General features: G+C 57.5%; 9 protein-coding genes across 9 annotated transcripts in view; 4 read left to right on the top strand and 5 right to left on the bottom strand.

Annotated features, from left to right (window-relative positions):
* Window positions 1-40: 40 nt before the first annotated feature.
* Window positions 41-1761, bottom strand: TRAVEDRAFT_43905 (uncharacterized protein; the record flags this gene model as incomplete). Its single annotated transcript, XM_008035752.1, has 4 exons — window positions 41-94; window positions 161-1240; window positions 1300-1440; window positions 1507-1761. 4 exons carry the CDS (start codon window positions 1759-1761, stop codon window positions 41-43), a joined length of 1530 nt encoding a protein of 509 aa, XP_008033943.1.
* A 188-nt stretch (window positions 1762-1949) lies between these two features.
* TRAVEDRAFT_26813 (uncharacterized protein) lies at window positions 1950-2421 on the bottom strand. The gene is made up of 3 exons (XM_008035423.1): window positions 2346-2421; window positions 2135-2284; window positions 1950-2076 (listed from the first exon to the last, which is right to left on the bottom strand). Exons 1-3 carry the CDS (start codon window positions 2397-2399, stop codon window positions 2026-2028), a joined length of 255 nt encoding a protein of 84 aa, XP_008033614.1. The 5' UTR covers window positions 2400-2421; the 3' UTR covers window positions 1950-2025.
* Window positions 2422-3310: 889 nt separating this feature from the next.
* TRAVEDRAFT_112619 (uncharacterized protein) lies at window positions 3311-5779 on the bottom strand (the record flags this gene model as incomplete). The annotated part of the gene is made up of 9 exons (XM_008036475.1): window positions 3311-3537; window positions 3606-4036; window positions 4133-4356; window positions 4416-4479; window positions 4537-4791; window positions 4852-4964; window positions 5026-5132; window positions 5197-5242; window positions 5492-5779. 9 exons carry the CDS (start codon window positions 5777-5779, stop codon window positions 3311-3313), a joined length of 1755 nt encoding a protein of 584 aa, XP_008034666.1.
* Window positions 5780-6384: 605 nt separating this feature from the next.
* On the top strand, window positions 6385-8348 carry TRAVEDRAFT_26811 (uncharacterized protein; the record flags this gene model as incomplete). Its single annotated transcript, XM_008035422.1, has 6 exons — window positions 6385-6395; window positions 6453-6650; window positions 6708-7683; window positions 7741-7872; window positions 7925-8025; window positions 8077-8348. The coding sequence occupies 5 exons, from the start codon at window positions 6385-6387 to the stop codon at window positions 7955-7957; spliced, it is 1350 nt and encodes a 449-aa protein (XP_008033613.1). The 3' UTR covers window positions 7958-8025; window positions 8077-8348.
* Window positions 8349-8494: 146 nt separating this feature from the next.
* On the bottom strand, window positions 8495-11788 carry TRAVEDRAFT_114206 (uncharacterized protein; the record flags this gene model as incomplete). Its single annotated transcript, XM_008036474.1, has 5 exons — window positions 8495-8865; window positions 8926-9316; window positions 9865-11148; window positions 11202-11489; window positions 11540-11788. The coding sequence occupies 5 exons, from the start codon at window positions 11786-11788 to the stop codon at window positions 8495-8497; spliced, it is 2583 nt and encodes an 860-aa protein (XP_008034665.1).
* A 1257-nt stretch (window positions 11789-13045) lies between these two features.
* Window positions 13046-15847, top strand: TRAVEDRAFT_69543 (uncharacterized protein; the record flags this gene model as incomplete). The annotated part of the gene is made up of 11 exons (XM_008036473.1): window positions 13046-13166; window positions 13223-13351; window positions 13407-13603; window positions 13671-13910; window positions 13977-14012; window positions 14079-14465; window positions 14531-14812; window positions 14865-15011; window positions 15068-15259; window positions 15334-15503; window positions 15569-15847. The coding sequence occupies 11 exons, from the start codon at window positions 13046-13048 to the stop codon at window positions 15648-15650; spliced, it is 1983 nt and encodes a 660-aa protein (XP_008034664.1). The 3' UTR covers window positions 15651-15847.
* A 684-nt stretch (window positions 15848-16531) lies between these two features.
* On the bottom strand, window positions 16532-17273 carry TRAVEDRAFT_17897 (uncharacterized protein; the record flags this gene model as incomplete). Its single annotated transcript, XM_008035310.1, has 4 exons — window positions 16532-16817; window positions 16843-16878; window positions 16968-17127; window positions 17219-17273. The coding sequence occupies 4 exons, from the start codon at window positions 17271-17273 to the stop codon at window positions 16532-16534; spliced, it is 537 nt and encodes a 178-aa protein (XP_008033501.1).
* A 634-nt stretch (window positions 17274-17907) lies between these two features.
* On the top strand, window positions 17908-18810 carry TRAVEDRAFT_43898 (uncharacterized protein; the record flags this gene model as incomplete). Its single annotated transcript, XM_008035751.1, has 1 exon — window positions 17908-18810. The coding sequence occupies one exon, from the start codon at window positions 17908-17910 to the stop codon at window positions 18808-18810; it is 903 nt and encodes a 300-aa protein (XP_008033942.1).
* Window positions 18811-19721: 911 nt separating this feature from the next.
* Window positions 19722-20938, top strand: part of TRAVEDRAFT_17896 (uncharacterized protein) — a gene marked incomplete at both ends in the record, with an annotated part of 5006 nt that continues 3789 nt past the window's right edge. Inside the window, 5 exons of the mRNA XM_008035309.1 lie at window positions 19722-19808; window positions 19863-20027; window positions 20088-20294; window positions 20364-20454; window positions 20519-20531. Coding sequence (XP_008033500.1) covers window positions 19722-19808; window positions 19863-20027; window positions 20088-20294; window positions 20364-20454; window positions 20519-20531 — 563 coding nt within the window. The remainder of the gene's footprint in view (window positions 19809-19862; window positions 20028-20087; window positions 20295-20363; window positions 20455-20518; window positions 20532-20938) is intronic.

The raw sequence follows: 20938 nt of genomic DNA, 5'->3' as shown, positions 1-20938 counted from the left end.
CACGTAGTTGGAAGCATGATATTTAGGAGCATTGGTGGCCTCAGACGGCCCCAGCCAGCCCTTTCACCCTCCACATCCCATCCAACGCCTTCATCTTCATGTCCGCCGGACGATCAGTACATCACACAGAATGAACTAGCAGGGAAGAAAAGGCGCGCACCAGGTCCGCAAAGCCCTCCTCGCGGATCACCTCCGCGACGAGCTTCTCAAGCTCTTCCTTTGGGAGCGCGTACAGACCCGCACTATCCCGCAAACTCGCCATGATGTCCGCAGCGGGCACCGCGCCGGCAAAGGAGTCGACAGTAGCAGGTTCCGCACGAACCTCCAGGGGCGTCGAGACCGCCGTCGACGGAGCTACGATAGGCACAACAGGAGAAAGAACAGGAGCAGAGACCACAGCAGCCTGCGTAACAGCCGGAGAGGGGGTCGATATCCTCGAGACGATAGCAGGCACCGGGGGCGGGGGCATCAGGTCCGGCGAGCTCGGGCGCATGCGGGGCGAGGAGCTCGAGGTCGGGAAGGACGAGCTCGGAAGGGAGTCGCTGGACCCGGTGTGCGCGAGCGGGGTCGTGGAGGGCTGGATTTGCGGTGGGCGGGCGGTGGAAGTGGAGCTTGCTGGAGTAGCGGCGGGGGCAGCGGCAGAGACGGGAACAGATATAGCAACAGAGACCGGGGTGGGTGGTTGAGCGTGAGCAGGAGTCGGAGCAGCAGCAGCAGCAGCAGCAGGAATAGCAGGAGAAGGTCCAGAAGAAGACGAGGAGTGATGAGCAACAGCAGAAGACGGGCGGGACGAACCATAAGAGGGGTCCTCGCGCACGGAGCCCACGCCAGAACCGGACGAATACGCAGGGGAAACGGACACCGCCTGCACCTGAGCCGCCTGGGTGAAGTAGTACGGCGCCGGAGGGACCTCCCAGTTCGAGGCGGCGTCGGACAGAGTAGCGAATGACGAAAGCGTCGTTCCCGCGCGCCTGATCGCGGACGCAGAGTTGTCCTCTGGTGCTGGTGCTACTGACATTGCTTGCTTGAGAGCTGGTCGGCCGGTAGGACGGGCTGGGGAGGGCGCAGGCATCTGCGAGTTCTGCGGAGCTGTGTATCCGCTTTGTGCAACGGACGCCCGCTGCGCGACGCGGGGAGGAGGCGGGGCGTTGGCCTTGCACGGGCAGATGAAGCGGATGGACTCTATGAATGCGGTCGCCGCGAGGGGGCTGTCGAACACCACCTGGAAACGGCGGTATTGCTAAAACGTGTTCGTCGCGTTAGGCACTGTATAGCAGATTTAGGGCGCATATAGCCTACCGGTGTTGTCCCGGGCGGTGCAATGCGAGGGTGCTGGTAGCGTATGCCCACAACGCCTTCTTGGTAGACAGCCTTTAGCGGCATGCCTTGCGGCGTCTGAAGAGAGGGCAGAGAGGAGTACGCGACCAAGTCCAGGTCTTCCTATATGCGCCCCCAACACATCAGCATGTAGAACGATCGAAGTCAAAGGTAGTGTTAGCTGCATACAAAGCCGACTTCACGCTGGTCGACGTCCATGGCGTCCAGCCCTGCACTGAATGTCCACACGATCTTGAGGCGGTACGACTCGAGGTGGCCGTCGAGCGATTTCCGGGTTTCCATCGTGAGCCTGATGATGGGATTGACGAAGTGCTGCCATTGCAGCTCGCCCTGGTCTGACTGGGTACTACTCGGGGTCTGGTTGTATGCCCTCGAGTATTTGGTCAGGTCATATGTCGTGGTGGTGCTGGTAGAGAGGGACATGTTGGTCGAGCGTCTGGGAAGACGTGAGGTGGTGGTGGTGGTTGAAAGAAGGCGTAGACGCCGTGCTGTGGCAGACGTTGTCTTACAATTCGTACTGTTGAGACGTTGCATACACTTCTGCTGTTCCTAACAGCCATTCGCAGCACTCATTCTAAACCGTGCACTCGATGTAGATAGCAAAAATTGGATGTCGTGTACGTCAATTATACATTCCGCAATACAATGATGTTACATATGCTGTTATGATTGTCCATCCACTCCCGCTTAGTTGTTGCCGAGACCAACGGCGTTCTTCGCCTTCTGCGTGAGCGAGGGCTGCGACAAGGGGCGATCAGCGAAGTGCGCTAAAATTGCCAACGCAAAGGCAGCATACCTCGGTCTGGTTGGAGTTGCCGCTGACGGCGTCGCCGACGCGCTGCGAGGTGGACTTCTCGCCCTGGGGCTCGAGGGTGGAAGCGGCCGAGTCGCTCTTGCCCTTGAACTTGTCGCCGATGTGCTCGGTCGTCGACTTCTCAGAGTCGGGCTGCAATCGCGGCGCGTCAGTACGAGGAGCCGAGCAGGGGCGCAGGGGATCGACAGCGTACCTTGAGCGCGGCGGAGGCCTTGTCGGTGAAGCTCTGGCGGCCGGTGTCGGACATGATGATGATAGAGAAGTGGTGGTGGTGAGGGTGGTTAAGAGTGGGTGTAGTAGTCGTAGAAAGTCGTGAACTTGATGCTCTCTCCCCGCCGCATCCGCCGCCGCTCTTATACCCGCGCAGAGGGGCTGGAGCGCCGGGTTGCGTGCGCGGTGTCGTCGGGAGCGGTGCGCATGCACGCCGCAAAGTGAGGCCGGTATGACGCTGCAGGGGGCGCGGGCGTTGGGGCAGCGCGTCATCGTTCCCGGGACAGGCTGATTGACTCCAGCACTGGACGCGTCGCGGTCACTGGACCGCCATTCATTCTGCAGCACCTGCCTCAACCGGCAGTCCTCCTTCCTCTCTCGGCCGCCAAGGGTGACGTCAACGCCCGTCGGTGTATCTTGGACGCCCGTCGGTGACGTCTGCTACCGATCCATACCCAATCCCTACCACAACGGCTGCTCATCCTGCTCTGGGCCGTCGAGCGCAGTCGGCCTCCACGCAATCAGTCGTGCTTCGCCATCCAGTCGTGCGACGTGTGTACGTGGACGACTGCAATCACATGGACCATCCTATACACCCCACGTCGGTATTCGTCTTCGCCGACATCCACGATGGGTTGCGTTGCTCACGATGTTATGGCGCGGAAAACGCGAGCCAGCTCTCGTATCGTGAACAATCGTGATTTACGCGCATTACATATCGTAACTGAACTCATAACTGACGACAGCGAAGCAACACTGGCAGAGCACAACTGCTATTGATACATGTCCCAACGACGCGCCCCTCGCACGATGCCACATCCCTCCGACCCGCAGACAGTTATTCAGATATCCACCTCCAAGTCGCAGGGACGCAACCGCATCCGCACGCAAGGCACTAGAGACGTACGTCCATCCATCCAAAATCAGAATCGTACAACCCACAGTACATCAAGCAGACGGCTCCTCCGCGACCGACATCGGCCGGTTCGTCGTGTCGTACCCGCTCGCGTCGCCGCGCACGCGCCGCTGCTGCCGCCGCCTCCGTGCGAACTTGAGGTATCGCGAGAACCGCGCGGCCGCGGTCGACATCGGGCGGGCCGCCCCGGGCATGTGCGGCGGCTCTAGGTGCTCGCCGGAGTCGCTCGCCGCCATCATCGTCTGCAGCGCGTGGAAGTCTATAGGGTAATGACATCAGCCAGTGTACCCAATCAAAACACAACTCTATGTAAGATGGAGGACGCACCCTGCCTGCACAGCGGACAGCTGCTCGAAAGCTCCAGCAGCCACTGGTCGACGCACTCCTGGTGGAACCGATGGTGCCCCTCGCACGGGAGCACGCGCAAATCGTCGCCCTCCTCGAAGTCGACGATGCAGATCGGACACGTCTCCCGCCCAATCGCATCCGGGACGACGTCCCGCTCGCTTGCAGATGCGCGTGCGTCCTCGCGCGGCGGCCGCCTCACCGGGCGTGGGACCGCCGGGGGGACGTGCGACGACGAGCTCGCACGCTTCGACGGGTCCTCGTCCTCTTCCCGGGCGTCTCCGTGGGGGCCGTGGCGGAGCGTGGGCACCGCAGCAAGGGCGTGTGCGTGCGCGTCGCCGTCCCTGTCGCCGTCCCCGATATCGCCGTCGCTGTCCCCATAGCGCGCCTTGCTGTCTGGGTCATCGAGCTGGCTGGCGGCAATCTGCCACTCGCGCAGCTCGAGCTCGACGCCCTGCGCGTCGTCGGGCGGCGCGCGCGCGGGCGACTTGCTGTCGCGCGAGGTGTACGGGAGCTCGTCCGTGCCCACGCTCTCGATGTCTTTCGCAGAGGCGGGTGCGTCTGTGGGAGCGTCGGCGCGCCCGAACTTGACGACCGGGAACGTGTCGAGGATCGCGCGCGTGAGGCCGCGCGCACGGCTCTGGGGCCCGAACGCCCCTTGGGGCCCAGCGAAGCCGTCGGTGCCCGCAGAGCGCGGGCCATACCGCTCGGGGTGTCGGATGGCTCTGACCGCCTGTGGATAGGAGGGGGCGTAAGACCGTTGTCTGCGCGCACGTACGGTGAGGCACTCACGCCGGATATGATGACCACGCAGAACAGCGCGGAGACGCAGCCCGTGATGGCGTAGAGTATGATCCTGCGGGCAGTCAGTCGCGCGAACGAGGGAATTGAAAGGTAGTAGAGGGCGACGCACATTGCGAGACTCGTGTTTGTGTTCTTGTCTGGACCACCCGTGCCAGTCTGCCCGCCATCGGTGCTGGTGGCCGTCCCCGTCGCCGTGCTGTTGTCCGTCGCATTCCACGCGGCGAGCGTCGCGAACAGGTATCCCGCCTGTGGCATGGTGTGGTTCACGATCGCGGTCTGGATAACGGCCGAGGAGTCGTTCAGGGTCGACGCGCTGAACCAGTAGTACTTGGACGAGCTATTTTCGAACTGATCCTCAATCAGTCTAAGCGGGCGGAGGTGAGCACAGCGCAGGGGAGCGGGAAAGGAGAGAGAGAAGGCGCACTGGGACGACGTGAGATTCTGGGTGGCGAAGATGTCCATGACCTGGTCGAACTTTGCGGGGTTCGAATACTCCGGGTTGATGAAACATGTGACTGACTTCAGCGAGTATAGGAGCTATTAGTGTCGCGAGAAGGCGATGAGTGGGCGCGACAGCGGAACAAAGGAGAAGACGTACTGCGGCGACCGCTCCCCTGTCTCGCGCCAATGTGAAGATATCGTCCTCCATGGATGCGTTGGTGGAGTTGGCGTCGCACGACACGAGGGCTATCCAAGGGGTTCCACCTTTGAGAAAGGCGCATGACCGCATAAAAATACCATACACCACTGAAGCAAGTGTCGCACTCACTGGTGTCGTTGACCAACTTGTCCTCCGAAAAGTGTACTAGTGCTCCCTGGAGGACCAGAGGGTAAGCAATCCGATCCATGGGTAGGTAACATTTTGAGAAAAGGAAGTTGCGGCGGGTACGCGCGGATCGTTCCCTCTCCGTCCGTCCGCTTAGGCGGATTGTCAGAACGCGAGGGATACATGTTACACCTCGCTCCGTGTGAGTCTGCGAGTACATATCCGAACCACCCTACGCTCGTCCCTGGGCAGACCGATATCCTCCGCCACCACACCAATCAAGCATCTCCGGACGAACACTCTTCGGCCGGATGCCGAAAAATGGCGAAGACATGTCGATCGCGAAGCGTACCTTGCTGATCCCGAGACTATCTGCGCCCACCAACTGGTACGACACCGTCTCCGAGTACGAGCCCATCGGGAACCACTGCAGGCTGAGACGCGACACATCCGTGAAGTTGATCCCAGCGGCCTGCGCAACGTTCGTCTCGTTCGTGCCCTGCGCAGGAATATACGCGCGCGCAGGCGTCGGCAACGCGACCAAGAGGACGAAAGCAGCAACAATCGCGGTCCAGTGCAGCAGCATTCCAAGTCCGAAGGCCCCGGAACGGAAGACACAGCCAGAGCCCAGCGCGGATCGGATGTCAAGCCCAGAGGAACGCATCCTGCATGTGCGGGGGGCTGCACAGGTCCGGCGGGGGGGAGGGTGGTGGTGGGAGGAGGCTGATGTCCGCCTGGAGGGGGTTGGAGGAGAAGTGCGGGGAACGGCACGATGCCGGCCAGGCAGGATTTGCGGCACGAACGGCTCCCGTCAGGCTCAAGGGCGCGGAGCTCGCCGAAGGTGTTGCACCGCGACCAGTGGGAAAAAATAGATAATCTCGGTGTTCGCAAAGACAACGGCCGCACATGTCCCAGGCAGAGCGCGATGCCAGGAATAAAACATACAGGCAGCGAAGACAGCTCGAGTGTAAACAGCTGCAGCCGGAGGAGACCGCGGAACAGTTGAGAAATATGTGGGCGCCTATCCCTCTTCGTTCGGCGCCGCGCGCCAGTGGCGCGCCTAGTCTCCAGTTCACTCACTCCAAACTTAAAGTCAAGCCCCCAGGCTTCGCTGCTCTCTCTCGAACCATCACGGTCCTGAGTATCTTTGTCCCCTACACCGAGACACTATCACTACACCAGACTTCCGGCATGGCGTCCTCGTAAGCCTCTTACTGTGATAAGATAGACAGTCTCTCAAAGCCGTATTATCTCCATAGCCTGGAGCGTCTCAGCGACGACGTTCTCGTACCAATATACGAGCTACTTCTCCCTGAGCAGGGCTTGCGCTCGCTGTCTCTCTCTTGCAAGTCGATCCGGGAGTCATGCATGCCCGTCCTATTCAGAGCTTCGCGGTGCTGGGCACAATTTGCTACTTGGGACAACTTCATTTCTCCTCCTCTTTGGCCCTACGTGCGGTACGTCGATGTAATGGGTTATGTATATATGTGTGTGTGTGTGCTGACGTCGTTTAGTCATCTATCTATCATTGGTATATGGAGAAACATCGATTTCGCCCGTCTTGAGCCGGAGCGCATCCCCATACCCCTGGTTGACGCATTATCACGTCTACCCAACGTTTCAGAAGTAGCCTTCCGAAACACAGGTCTTGATGGAATTCCTCGCGCTGCTTTGGTCTCTGTACTTTCTTTTCCGGGCCTTCGCTCCCTAGATGTTGAGGACATTCTCCATTTCATCGCAGAAAAGTCGCCTGCACACATCACCTTTGCAGTGGCCCCACTCGTATCCTTGCGGCAAGTCCTCCCCAAATATCGTCGACAACCCCGCCGGTCTGCGGAGGACATGGAGTTTCTGCGATACCTTACGGATCAGCTGCAACTGCGACAGTCTCTAGAGACTCTCGTCATCCCCAGCGAAAACGCCCCTCTCGAGAACATTGCAACATACGAATGGCCACGGCTCAAGGTCCTCTCCCTTTGCGGAGAGAGCCAGCGGCCAGCTACCCCGCTCATTTCCGTTTTTGAGCGGATGCCGGCGCTCCGGGAGCTCGTCCTCGAAACGGCGTGCGCTTCCAAGATGGGACGTAACCTGTTCTGCCCCTCTGGTTGGACGGGCCGTTGTCCGTGGCCGGAGCTGACGAGTCTGGTTGTGTCCTATCCACACCCCGACGATCTGCTGTATGCCCACCTCCCCTACACTCTCCGACGCCTTACCTTTCGTTGCTGGCCCCGCCATTATGTCACCCTTCTACCACATGAGGCTCACTATGTCGCAGACGATATGGGGTGGTTTTCCCCGATCGTGTCCTCCTCTGAAATGCTGCAGATACTCTCACGATGCCCCCCGTCTAATCTGGAGGAACTCGAGCTCGAATTCGAAGAGGACGGGCACGATTTGGAGCTGTTCACTCTAATCCCGCTCATTTTCCCCAATCTCATCAAATTGACCGTCCTTCGGTATCGAAAATGGGGCAATCCCGAGGCACCGGTCGTAAGTCTCCACCACTCGAGTCTTCGATCATGCCGCGCTAACGTGGAGACATCGCAGCGGGAGATAGGGAAGGCGCTAGCGCCCCTGCGCAACCTCGTCGTGATGTACCTTCATCTAGACTTCAAGATCGCGCCCCACCCGTACGCGCTATGCAACGATACCGCAGTGGAGGAATTCGGAAAACTCCAAGTGACTTTGCAGGACGCGGTGGATGTCCTCGCACACGAACTCAGTGACTCAGTCGACACCGTATATTTTCTACAACGACGCATGAGCAAGAACTTTTGGGTCCCCTACCATATGACACGCACGAGGGACGCCGTGCATGCCAACGAGCTGGATTCCAGGTACGTTGCTTAGCCGTCTTTCGCGCAAATACACTGACGGCTGCATTGCAGGCAGGAGGACGAGCGGGGACCGCCTTACTTCACAGATTTCCATTACCGATATTATATCGTGGACGATCGGTAGTCTCCCATACTTTCTCTTCGGGGTTGCTACTCATCTGTCCAAGGACGCCTCTCAGGCATTTCTGCCATCTTGCACTCGGTATGTGGGGATCCCGGACCGGTATATGGGGACTCCGGGTTGGTAGATCTAGTCAGTGTCAATGCATTCGCTATTGTTTTCGAATACTGTGTCGGATGTCGCCGTGCGCCATCAGGAAAAACCCCCCGCCCTAATTAGGAGTAATTTAGCCATGTCCCGACAATAATGCATATACTCACTCATGTTGTCCGGCTACTTGCACTAATTCGACGAAGGCCGAAATGATCATCATATAATGGCCCGGAGAGACATATAATTGTGCCTATCGGTGTACGAGCATGTAGGTATAGCGGTCTACAAAAGTGTTTAGGAAGAAAGACGGGCACTCCTCCAACACGTTGGCGCTTGTCCATTGTCGAGCAGCTACAGATCCAAACTCCGGGAAAAGGTGACAGCTACGCTCGATCTCATCTACTGCTATAACGCTAGCGAGACGCGCACCTTGACGCACGGAACGTGCGACCCTGTGAAGTCCATGATCTGGATGCGGGTTAGCTGCAGCACCGAAAGGCGCGAACCACTCGACGTATGCGAGATGGCGTGGCCGAGAGCCCGGGTCTATGAGCGGGAATAGCTGCTCCTTTGCCTTCTCTGGCAGCTGAAATACTACGCGCACCTGCGCAACGCGAAAGCCTTTGCCACGAGGATTCAGTTGGCATTGAGACAACACACCGAGTGCAGACTGCTCACCACAAATGACATCACGCCCGTCGTCGTTGGGAGCGCGCACGAGCACTGTGTCATGCCGCGCGGCGACATCAATGTCGTACTTGCCCTTCCGTGCTGGCCTAACGTGAGCGACGTCTTCGATTGATGCTCTGGACGTCCCAAGACCCAGAATGTCTTCAATCGCGAACTTGATCTTGTGGTACACAGGAACGGCGCGAAAATTGAAGTAGACCGAGCCCGAGGCCAGCTCGACTTGCGCAGGAGTCAGGGTAGGCTGATTCCGGATAACCACAAATCGCGCGAGGGCGTCACGAAAGAATGTGGCGCCATACTGAGAGATTAGGTTCTCGAACGTGACCGCTTTGACCGAAGGATGCCGTGTCATGACGATGCGTAGCGGCACTTCGCAGACCACCTTTCGCGGACGACCTGGTTGTTTAAAGGTAAGACTCGGACGCAGTCAAATCGATACAAACAGACTGATTACTAACCAGGCAGACGCGAGAGGGCAGGGGCAGAAGGGCGGGAGGACGTGTGGATCACATGGGGCCCGGATGTGAGCGTAGTGGCGGGCTGGTTTGCGCGTGAGGCAGACACGATGGAGGTATGGGCAGAAGCGGACCCGGGGTTGTGCGGGGTTGTGGGCGCAGTGGCACGGGCGGCGGCAAACTCGGACGTGCGGGCAGACTCGAGCGTGCGTACAGAGGTAGACGTTGGCGTGTGCGAGAGGGAAGTGGGCATGTGCATGCGCGACGCGGAAGATGTTGATGCAGCGTTGGCTGCGGTGGACTCGAGCGTGTGGGCGTTGTCAGAGATCGCCCGGACTCGTGTGCGCACAGCAGATGTAGAGTTGGATGTGCGCGCAGCGTCAGAGTCAGCCATACTTGCGGCGGCGGCGGTAGAGCGGACGGAACTCGAGAGGGAAGCAGGAGCCGCGACAGGCTGGGAGATGTGCGCTGCGACAGACATGGGAGACGGCGTAGCTGCAGCGTTGGACAGGCGCCATAGAATGTACTTTTCATGCCGATCGACCTTCTCCTTCCGCTCGAGCCACACGGTCATCTGCGCGAACTCATCCTTGTGATTGGTCGCACGATAGGCATCCTTCGCGAAGTCGATGTGGAGACGCTCTGAATACTGCGTGTCGTAGTTGTCTGTCGTGCCGAATAGCTCTATCGAGCGGCGGTAGTGCTCTAGAGAGTGGAGCTTAGGAAGCTTGAAATGGTCGCGAATTCCTAGCTCCTGGAAGATGACCTTGTTGGCGTGGAACGACGCAAGAGCGTCGTCGAGAGACTTGAGGGTTGCCGAAGTGTGGGTGGGGTACTGAGCAAAGTACAGGAAGTCTAGCAGTGCTCGAGTGGCGCGTACGAGACGAGAGGGCGAAACACCGTCAGGAAGCGGCAGACCGATGATCAGGCCAAGCAGAATGCGCGACATGTCCTGATGCTCCTTGCCGGTGACGCGCGAGAGGTTGGAGATACCCTTGGAAAAGTGGCGCAGGCTATGGTTTGGGGGAAGGCGCGAGCACCGAGCGTCAACCTCTTCGGCACCGTAGGCATCCTGCACCCACGAGATGAGGTGCTTGATGACGCCTTGGTACAACTGATGCAAGATGTCTGGGGTGATGCTGGCGAAGATGTTCGTGTACGGGAGGTCCTGCCAGAAGGGATGGTGGATTGGTTTAATCCCCACTCCGGCGCATGCCTTCGTAAACGCAAGAGGCCCCTCATCCAGTGCTGCGAGGGCGTCGAGTATCAACGCGAAGTTACGGAATGGTCGGGAGGTGTCCACCGTGCGTCCGAGGTCGTTGCGCCCAATGGTGCACTTCGGACACTCGCCGTTCTTGCCACCCATGACGAGCAACTGCTCCGGATAGTCTCCGACGTAGGTGGCCAAGATAGGATGACCACGGCGAACCACACCATCGCCGCTAGCGAAGTGCATGCCGCTGATACCCGCCGTCGCAAGCGGGGCAAGCACACGGGTCATACAGGCGTGAAACAGATTTGCCAGCGTACGACGTCGCGCAGCCTTGTTAGATATGTGGAGAAGACGACTCGTCGGGAGATATGCGAGGAGTATTTGACCGCGACGCGACGGCTTGCAGCGGATATCCTTTGGCAGGTTGCCGAGGGTCATGTACACAGGGTAGGCACTCTTGTTGCCGATGAGGGTGAGCTGCGTCTTGTCGGAGGAGATGATGACGGGGATCACGGTCGCGCCAGGCTTCTTCTCCTCGAGTGCGCGCTAATACAATATTATATTCTGCGATAACTGGAACTGCAGAATGTAGCACACACCTGCGTCGCCCACCACCATTTGCCTGTGTTCATATCAAAGTAGACCTGCATCGTCTTAGTCCCGTCGGTGTAGTGCTGTTCTGGAACGAGGAGGAGCAAGGGTGCGAACTCGGGATCACCGAGCAGAGCACGAATGCATTCGAGGATGTCCCTGAAGTACACCTCGAACGCCTCGCCGGCTACAACGATTTCCTCGCGTACGAACCGCGGCCGACCTGTGGGCAGTTTGTCGATGATGGCATTGAGTTCGCGCGAGTTCTTGTACGAAAGCGCAAGGCGCTGAGCTACCTGAAGGAGGATCAGAGCGATACAAATAAGCAGACTGCAGAATTACATACCCCTTCGACAGCAAGGAGATCGCTGAACGCGGTAGAGCCCGCACCACATCGCGCCTTAGCCCATCGTGCCACACCCCAGTCCAGTTCGGATAGAAATGGGGCGTAAGGGCTCGTCGAGGTTCCATGTTCAACTTCAGACTGATAGTGAGCGTACGTTGGGTCGGTGACCGCCGTGCCGTCTGGAACTGCTGCGCCGGCCAAAGCTCCTGGAAACGGTACAACGAAGGTCTTGATCTTGGACGCCCTCATTGCAGCGTCTCTGTCGACTGCCGTCTGAGCCGGTGGTCCATGAGCAGACCTCGGTGGAGGTGGAGAGTGATCAGGACTCGAGGTGGCCATGTTGGCGACACCATCGGCGTGTTGTCCAGAGGTCTCAGGACTCGCTGACGGCTCCGCGGGATTTGGCGCATCTTGCTCGGGAAAATCACCGGTGCCATACATTCCGAAGAAGTCGCCCTCAAAGGGGCCTGGTGGGGCGTCCAAGTCGGGATCGGCAGGCAAAGCGGCCGGAATGGGTGGAATGCTGGATTCCGTACGAGTTGTCGAGTCCGAGTCGATGTTGAACTGTCTGGCCCGTGCGGTGGCACATCGAGAATCGGTGGACTGAGTGAGGTGGCTGGCAAATCCTCGGACGGTTAAGCCCTCCTTGCCGCAGCCGGGACACTTCGTATGGGGTACTGACATGTTGCTGAGGATTTGGAGGTGCGCGGCGTGCTGAATGGACGAGTTGTGAATGACTGGGACCCCGGGTGCGCGAACCCTGGTCCACTCCACGTGTGGTATCCCGCCACCATCTCTGTAATCAGGAATCAGTGCTCTGAGTGGGACGTCGTCTCTCTGCGAGTCACTCCTCACCTTTCTTCTTGACCACGACCTCCCCCTCAAGTTTCCTATTTCTTATAATCCTCCCTTCGCTCCCTGCATCCCAATGTCAACGCGTGCATCCTCTGCCAAAAGAAAGGCAGCTTCTCACCAAGTCGCTGGTCTCTCTTCGACAGAGGACGCAAATGTTGAGGGCACGGGTGCGGCGAGTCGTCCCAAAAAAATTCGCAAGGCGCAAGCGCCTTCTGGGAACATCTTGACGCCTGAGATACACAGTGAGTAAGGGCTATCATCACCCGATCAACCTGCCTTACCGCTGCATCTCTTGTAGCCAATGCCACTGGCAACACCGCCGCCGTTGTAGTTGCTGCAGTGGTGCCGACTCCTCTACGCCGCCCGAAGGGGCAGCGTAGTGCCAAGCTTGTGGCGACCACCCACAAGTCTACAGAAGGAAAGTCAGTCCCGTGTGATGGGGAATGAACACGAGCCTGATGGATATAGATAGGCTTACCTCTGCCAGAGGTCCCGCCGTCCGAGTCACGCAAGCGCCCCAGCTCCGCGGCAGCTCCGAGCCAGGTTATGCAGGACTCAGCTGTCCCGCCACCGTCAAAACGGCCCAGGCGTGCTCCAAATGTTGACGTATCTGCTGGAAAATCTGTTTGTAAGTATGAACTGCTACATAACATGATATACACTGACCAGCGGTACACATCTAATGCAGCGGTGGAGAAGGCCAATGCTGTGAAGGCGCCGCATATGCTAGCGCCCACCGCGGTACAGTCAGAGCCGGCTCGCACTCGTCGTAGTACGTCCACTTGCACACACCTGGTGAATGCCATGAAGTGCTCAATGCTACAGCAGAAGCACGTGTACCTCTCATCGACTTTGAGGAGGTCCTTGCTGCACCAGCCTCAGTCCCTGAGCCACGCACCGAACAGCCGCATCAGAGTACCACTGGCAGTGGTAATACGCAGCCTATCCTCAAGTCTGGTGAGTTTGGAACACGATGTGCTATCAGATGGATGATACTTACCGGTTTTGTTAGCCGTCGGGACCCGTACTCTCGCCTCGAAAGGATCTCTTGCAGAACCTGCGGCTGATGAGGGTGCCGACAGTGACGGGGAGGATGAGGTGTCTGAAGAGAACTCACAGAGTGACGAGGACAACGCCGAGCTCTCTGAGTCTGAAGACGATCTTGAGGGACGTGCACCGGCTGCATTGGGAGCTTCTCTGGCCGCAGAGGTGAGTCCAACTGCACCGTGTACTTCAGAGCACCCTTGTTGATGTGGGGTTTTTGTGAATCTATCAGCGCGCGGTCTGGTCAGGTCGCTCAACGGCAACAGGGAAGGGAAAGGCACGTGCTGTCGATGCGGAAGAGTTTGTTGTCGATGAATCCAGCAACGAGAGTCAGCGTGGGTCCGACGAGGATGAGTATGATGATGATGATATGTATGCCGTCGAGGAGGAGCACGAGATGATGGAGACGAGCGATGTGGGGTTTGCTGGACCAAGTTCAACGAAGGCAGCGGCCACTGCCAGCAAAAACAAGGTTTGTCCCACGTCAAGTGATTTCCCAGGCCGGCTGCAATTGAACTTTCCTAACCTTGGCTCCCAGGCCCCAACGAAACGCGACTTGAAGAGTGCGCTCGAGGTCTGTCTCTTTTTGACCTTCATGTCTGCCACCTAGCATGCTTATCATCCTGCCGACGCACACAAGCAACCTGCCTGGAAACCCGTTCAGTCGGCGACCTCCACGTCAGCTCCATGCGCCCTTCAGATCTGGACTCCTGTCGCCTCTTCCAGCACACCATCGACTGCAGCCACGCCTGCCGTTCCCGGAACCATCCCCGTCACTCTGCCTATCGCCCCGACCACTGCAGCAGCTCAGCAGGCCGTCACGGTCGTCGCCGGACCCGCAGCAACTCTCGCAGCAGAACATGCCATCGTTCCTCCGGTTGCAGTCGCTCCTGTCGCCATCGCCGCTCCGACATTTCTCGCTCCTCATCAAGCTCAAGCGCCGCCTCCTCAGCCCTGGCCGCTTGTTATGCCTGCACTGCTCCCCCCTGCTGGTCACGACTACGAGTACGAGTCCGACGATGAAGGCGTACGTCACTCATTAGAACACAGACTTACGGTCTAACCATCTCTGACACCGGATGCTGGATGTAGCTCGATAACGATCAACCCGGCGATTATCTTCTTATTCCGCCTGCAACTGCAGGCGGGGTTCTTACACTTACTGTACAGCACTCACGCATCAAGGCCATGATGAAGAACGCTTTCCCTCGGATCGACGCAGACTTGGCCTTTCATCAGGCGTTCCCGGACTCACTCGGCCGGAGTCAGTCCGTAGTCAAAGCCATGGTCAACGCCTCAAACGAATTAGGGTTTCGCGGCCTCGCAGCACGTATTCGCATGGACAACACGTTCACCCGGATCCTCACGTCAATCGTCTGTGTGCCCCCTCCTTTTGCTAGCTATGTCACTGATATTGTCCGCCCAGCCCAACCAACGTGTCAGCACGTTTCGGAGCGCCATCAAGAAGAGCACGGACGCCCATGTCACCGCGTTCTACCAGATCGTTCCGAATGCGTGCGCTGAGAAGATCACCTGGTTGTTTGAGCACCTCACGTACATATATCCTTATGATGTAAGTGAATGCGTGGACGGGCCATCTCACCATGAACTAACCGATGTGATATACAGTATGAAAGGCGTACAATCCCGTGGAACAAGCCTTACCAAAATCCGGCAGTAGGGGCGCTCCTGCGCACCAACTTCTTTGGCGGTGGAGGCTCCTTCGCTCACAAGCACGCCGGACGGTTCTCGTCGAGCCTGGTGTCCCGCCCTAATGAGATCGAGATCCCGCCCGCAATGCTTGCGCTTGTCGCCACTGCTGTAAGTCTTTGTGTTGTCTCGTCTCGTACCGCTCATCACTAACTGTGGTACCATCACATGGACTGTGCATGTAGCTGCACGCCTCCCTCATGGAATGGAAGTCAGGGGTCCATAGGCCCTTCCCGTTCTCGGCGGAGGCCTATGTTGATGTATACAACGAGCACTACATGCTCATCATGGGCATTCGCAAGCAGAACGCCCGTGCTTATCATACCATGATGCACCGTCTCTTCAACGTCGCCTCGTACGTCCTTTGCACCACTCTCATCGTATGCCTGAACTGCGCTCACTAGAATGTCTTTCGGACAGCGGAGAGCTCCCCGCGGTGGGTCCGGCACCTGGTGCGAATGCGTTCGCACAGGTCGACGTCGACGCTATGGACGTCGACTGAGGGCATCGCCCCATCGTATGTATCCAACACGCTCCCGGCTCAGTCAGCAGCGATCACTTGAAGCTGCCAACGTCCTGTCATTACCCATCTCCTATCACTGTTCCCGTCACAGTGTTCTATCTCTGTTTCGCCCCTGTTCCTGCCGCGGCCTGATGCGCTCATCACCACTGTCATTTCTCCTCTGCACCATCATTACCCCCCTCTCCACTGTCATTACCCGGTGACGGCTATGTCTGCTTATACCCTCGACACTCAACAGCCTCCTGCTGATGTTTCCCTCGATGTAGGACTTGCACCTGTACTTACCGTGTCCGTATATCCAGTAGATTGCAGTCGTCTTATAGTGATGAGAATTGCGTTGAATATACACGGTTCTCAGATCATTATCAGCCTGCCTCGATGTGTTCTCGCCAGTGTGAATAAGTTCTTATGCAGGTCTAAAATATATCATCATAAGGGCGGAATAATCGATGCTAATAGCGCTACTCGTCGCTGGTTATTCCGGGACGTTTCGAACCAGGATAACGCCCTAATTATGATCATTAGTCCTCATTATGCTACTTTATTGCTCAATAGGCCGGGAGGTTTTTCCTGATGCGGCTGCTCGAAGTTGCATCTCAGGCCTCAGCACCAAAACAACAGGAACGTGCGTTTGTTCACTTCATCGCCTTGATTCACCCGAGGCAGGGCGCTCTTCCTGAGGGGTTCAACCCGCTCCGACCAAGTACTGGCGGTCACAGATGCCTGCCTGCTTTGCACATCGTATACACCCGTGGTAGAGTCTTTCCTCGCACTGGCTTTTAGTTTCGACAATGCTATTCAATACATTCTTCGTACCGTCTATTCACCGTAGCACTGTCTACAACGCGCCACAAACCGTCTTAGCCCTCCTTGGCAGCAGCCTCGACCGCCTCCGCGAAGGTCGCGCAGCCCTGTGCAAGGTCCGCCAGCGAGATGTTGACTGCAGGAATGAACAAGATTGTCGCGTAAACGCTCGTCGTCAGGATCAGCCAGCTCTTCTTGCTCTTCTCCACGGATTTCTTCGCGACACGACTCGCGAGCTGCCCCAATATGCTCGCGTTCCGGAGCGCGCCGTACGGGCGAGTAGCCTCTAGCAATGCACTCAACGGCGACCATGAGGCGCCGTCCGCGCGCGGCGAGGATCGCCTGCGCAGTTTTGAGGTTCGCGCACAACGCGCTCAACGGGGCGAAGAGCTCTTCGGTTTTTCTGGAAGGCGTTCAGTCGCGTCACGTCGGAATGCTAGATGGGAACGCATTAATATTGACGGCCGCGAGAATGTTTCCTTTATTTGTTACCTTGGCGGCCCTGGACAAGTGTTACTGCGGTACGTGCCGCCCAGGCAGCCCGACTTAAGTTTTCCCATAAACTCTTTGCGCCCGATGACGCCTCGTTCGCGAGACCCGAGGAGAGTATTCGGACCACTACGGTGCTCATGTATGGGCAGAACCTGTGCCTCTACATGCATCAACTAATCAAGCATCCTCAGATAGCTACTCTGCGACTATATGCGCCAAAGCTGCGAGCTGGGGTCAATTGAGATGCGTACCTTGCTGATCCTCAGGCCAGGCAGGCCCACCCACCAGAGGTAGGACTAAGGACATAGTCACCGCGGAACGCGCCTGTCGGAAACCTCACAGGGGAAGAAGGGGGAAACGGCACCGTGATGCCGGCCAGGCACGATCCGGGAGTGCCGTAGGCGCTTACTTACTCCAAATGTTACGGTCAGGCAATGAGACGCCCTTTCGACTGCTTTCGTTCAACCACGACCTGGGAACCCACCTGGCACGCTGGCCTACGAATCAGGCGATTGCACCAAGCTCGCCATGACATCTCTGTAAGTATGCCGTTAATGACAACAGTCTGCGATACTAAAGTGGTCACCTCCACAGTTTTGAGGGTCTCGGCTACGACATCCTGTGGCAGATTTCCGACACGTTTCTCCTGGCGCGGGACCTGTCTTCTCTGTCGCTAACCTCCAAATCAATTCGGAACGCTTGCGTACCCCTGCTATTTAGAAACGCAAGTGCCACATCAGCATACATCACATCCGATCGGTTCATTCCCCGCCACCTTTGGTTATATGTGCAGTAAGTCGCCAAATTCATTCGAGAGAACGCTCATGCAGATAGCAAATTGTTTAGATGCTTGACTTTCCACGGCCCCTGGATGGAGAGGCATCCGACGCGTGTTCCTCGTCGAGAACCACCCTTGTCTCTCGCCGAGGTTTTCGCTCACATGCCCAGGCTCTCTCACATTTCTATCCAAGATATCCAGTTGTATGGCGTCCCTTGGGCTTCTCTGGTCGCGATACTGTCACATACGGGCCTTCGGATTCTAGACGTGCAAGACAGTCTCCACCACTGGGACATAGAGGACAGTCCTGCGAGTGCCCTCTTCTTCCCCGCTCCCCCGCTCACGACCTACCGACACTCCCTCCCAGACTATCGTAGCCGCCCGCGCGATCTTGAGGGCGATCTAGGCCCCTTGGCCTGTCTCGCCAGTCAGCGGCAATTTCAGCTGTCCTTGGAAACCCTCATTGTCCCAAGCGAGGCAGTTCCTTTCGCTGAACTAGCGGCCGTAGAGTGGCACCGCCTCAAAATGCTTCATATCCGAGGAGAGCGCCCGTCGGTAACTCCGCCGTTGGTCTGCGCTTTCGGCAAGATGCCCGTGCTCCAGGAGCTCCATGTGAACCTGGCTTGTACACGCACCACAGGCAGCGTGATGATCTGCACCTCCGACTGGAGAGGTCCCGTTCCATGGCCGGAGCTGAAGACCTTGGTCGTTTCGAATCCGCATCCCGAGGACCCGCTGTACTCATACCTTCCCACCAGCTTGCGGCATTTCGCGCTGCGCTGTTGGCCGCGCCGATATGTTCACGTTCTATCGCACGAGCGCCCCATCCTGACGGAATTAGGATGGTATCCCTATATCCTCACTGCGTCGGAGATGATCCAAGTCCTCTCGCGATGCGGCTCGCTCGATCTCGAAGAGCTGGAACTCGAGTTCGAAGTAGACGAGCGCCATATGGAACTGCTACACTTGATCACCGTCGCCTTTCCAAACCTTGTCAGCTTGACGGTTTTTCGCTATTGCCAGCCTGGACATCCCCATATTCCCACTGTGAGCACCCCAGCGTGACGCTTTTCGGCGATCGTGTACTGACGCCCAAGCGAGAATAGCAAGACATAGGGAAAGCTCTGGCGCCTCTCGTCTGCCTCCGAACGTTGTATCTGCATCTAGACTTTCAGGGTGTGCCCCATCCGTACGCGATGTCCAACCACGGTGGACCTCGGGAATTCGAACGTCACCACAACACCTTACAAAGTACTGCGAACATACTCGCACAAGAGCTCGCACCTTCGGTCAACGTCATATGTCTCCTTCAACGAAGGAAGAGCCAAAACCTCTGGACGCCCTTCCGCATCGCTTCGCACTCCTATGATGTTGTGCACGCTCCCTTCTGTCCCGATGTCACAGGTCCTCTCGACTTAAGGTTGGTTCGATAGTGAATGGGAATCATCAAAGGTCGTTATGGTTAACAATTGGCTTGTAGAAGAGAAGACGAACCCGGTCCGCCGTATCTCCCTCCGATCAGGATGGGGCACTACAATGATGACGATCGATGAGTTAGCAAGCTTCTGCCTGGGAGACTCCTGTTCAAACGCCTCTCACACTTGTGTTGTTGTTGTCCGGTTACCAGGATGTCCGTGATCCATGTTGTATGGGCAGCTGCTTCCTCTCCATCGTCGTTCCCATATAATTGTTGTCGTCTTTGTTCTCTCAAAAAAGTTCTGGTCATCTTCGGCGTGTTTTCAGCTTCGCGCACAACTGCATGAACCTCGGGGTCATCGAACCCATATGTCGCCACATTCTCTGCTCTCAGAAGGCCTTCGGACTGAGAAGTACGAGCCCTCTATTGTTCTAACTCAGCACTCTGCTGACCACGTATGCAATCTGCAGAGGCATGTCCGCGCCAGTGTCTGGCCCGGAGGAGGTATAAAATCGGGTGTCGCCTCTGCGAAGGGGTCAACACCACGACACTATTCCAGATGGCCGCACCCCTCACGAGCTCGACACGTCCCAACCTCGTACTTTTACTCGCCGGCCCCACCAGTGCTGAACCAGCGTCAGTGCGGGTAAGTCGCACATGTTCAGTTCAAGCAGTCATTCCAGTCTGACGTTTGGCGCAGCATGCCTGGGACCTAATTTACAGGCATTCCGTCGTATTTCCGCCGCAGCCAGATACCCCGGCAGTGGCAGAGAAGGGCACTGTCCATGTCCTTGGCCATGCCACTAGCACTGGCGACTCGGAGACTTCTCCGACTAGCCCCACTATGACACTTGTGGACGTTGATGTGAGATATATTCTGTCAGCTCTTGAAGCACTCCGATGACTTATATCGTTCTCATTGCAGGAGCCCACTCCCAAGTGGGGCATCGACTCGGAAAATCATCGCCATGCTGTCATTTCGCCATTCATCGGAGCCAGTGGCAGTAGCGGTCTCAGTTCGTCTGACGCGTCCGGCCAGTTCATGTTGCTGGATCGTATCATGTCGAATACATCCATCGATGTGCATGATGCGAACATGCCTCTGAAGACTCAGGCGTACAAAGTGATTATGGTATGCCCCGCGTCTAAGTGTCTACGATATCCCTATGATCAATGTCGTCTCTAATATGTTCCCCTTTAGGTCCTCGATCAATCTATCCCAGAGAATCTTCGGAAAGAATTTAGCGGCGCGAAGAACAAGCTGACTGCGTTCAAACTCATAGTCGATATAGGTACCTACCTGTTCGCGCTCTCTTTTCCGTGTACATTCACACTCACGCTACGTGCGATGTACAGGCTCCACCTTCACGTGAGTGGCGGTGTAACGGTCACGTGACTGAGGATGACTGAGGACGTGCGCGTCACGCCTATCGGCGTCGAGGCGAGTCGGAAGAACTCATCGACTGGGAAGACGAGTACGACGATCCACCCGCTAGAGATGGACCGCCGCCGCTATTTGGAGCCGAGGACGACCCTCCTTCTGCATAGGACCGTGAAGTCGGTCCAGAGGGGGAGGGTGTAACGGTCACGTGACTGAGGATGACTGAGGACGTGCGCGTCACGGATAAGCGTCGTGACGCGCGGTGGCTTGGTACTGTATAGTAGACCTAGAAGTAGCCGCGCACCGCGCCCGCATGTACCTCATCGCTTTACACTACGCTGGACTATATACTGCTTGAAACAGTTCACTCCCCAGCGTGCTAGGCGACACCCTTG

The sequence above is a fragment of the Trametes versicolor genome, assembly GCF_000271585.1.
Source record: "Trametes versicolor FP-101664 SS1 unplaced genomic scaffold TRAVEscaffold_2, whole genome shotgun sequence".
Lineage (NCBI taxonomy): Eukaryota > Fungi > Basidiomycota > Agaricomycetes > Polyporales > Polyporaceae > Trametes > Trametes versicolor.
This window is presented reverse-complemented; position numbering and strand designations above follow the sequence as displayed.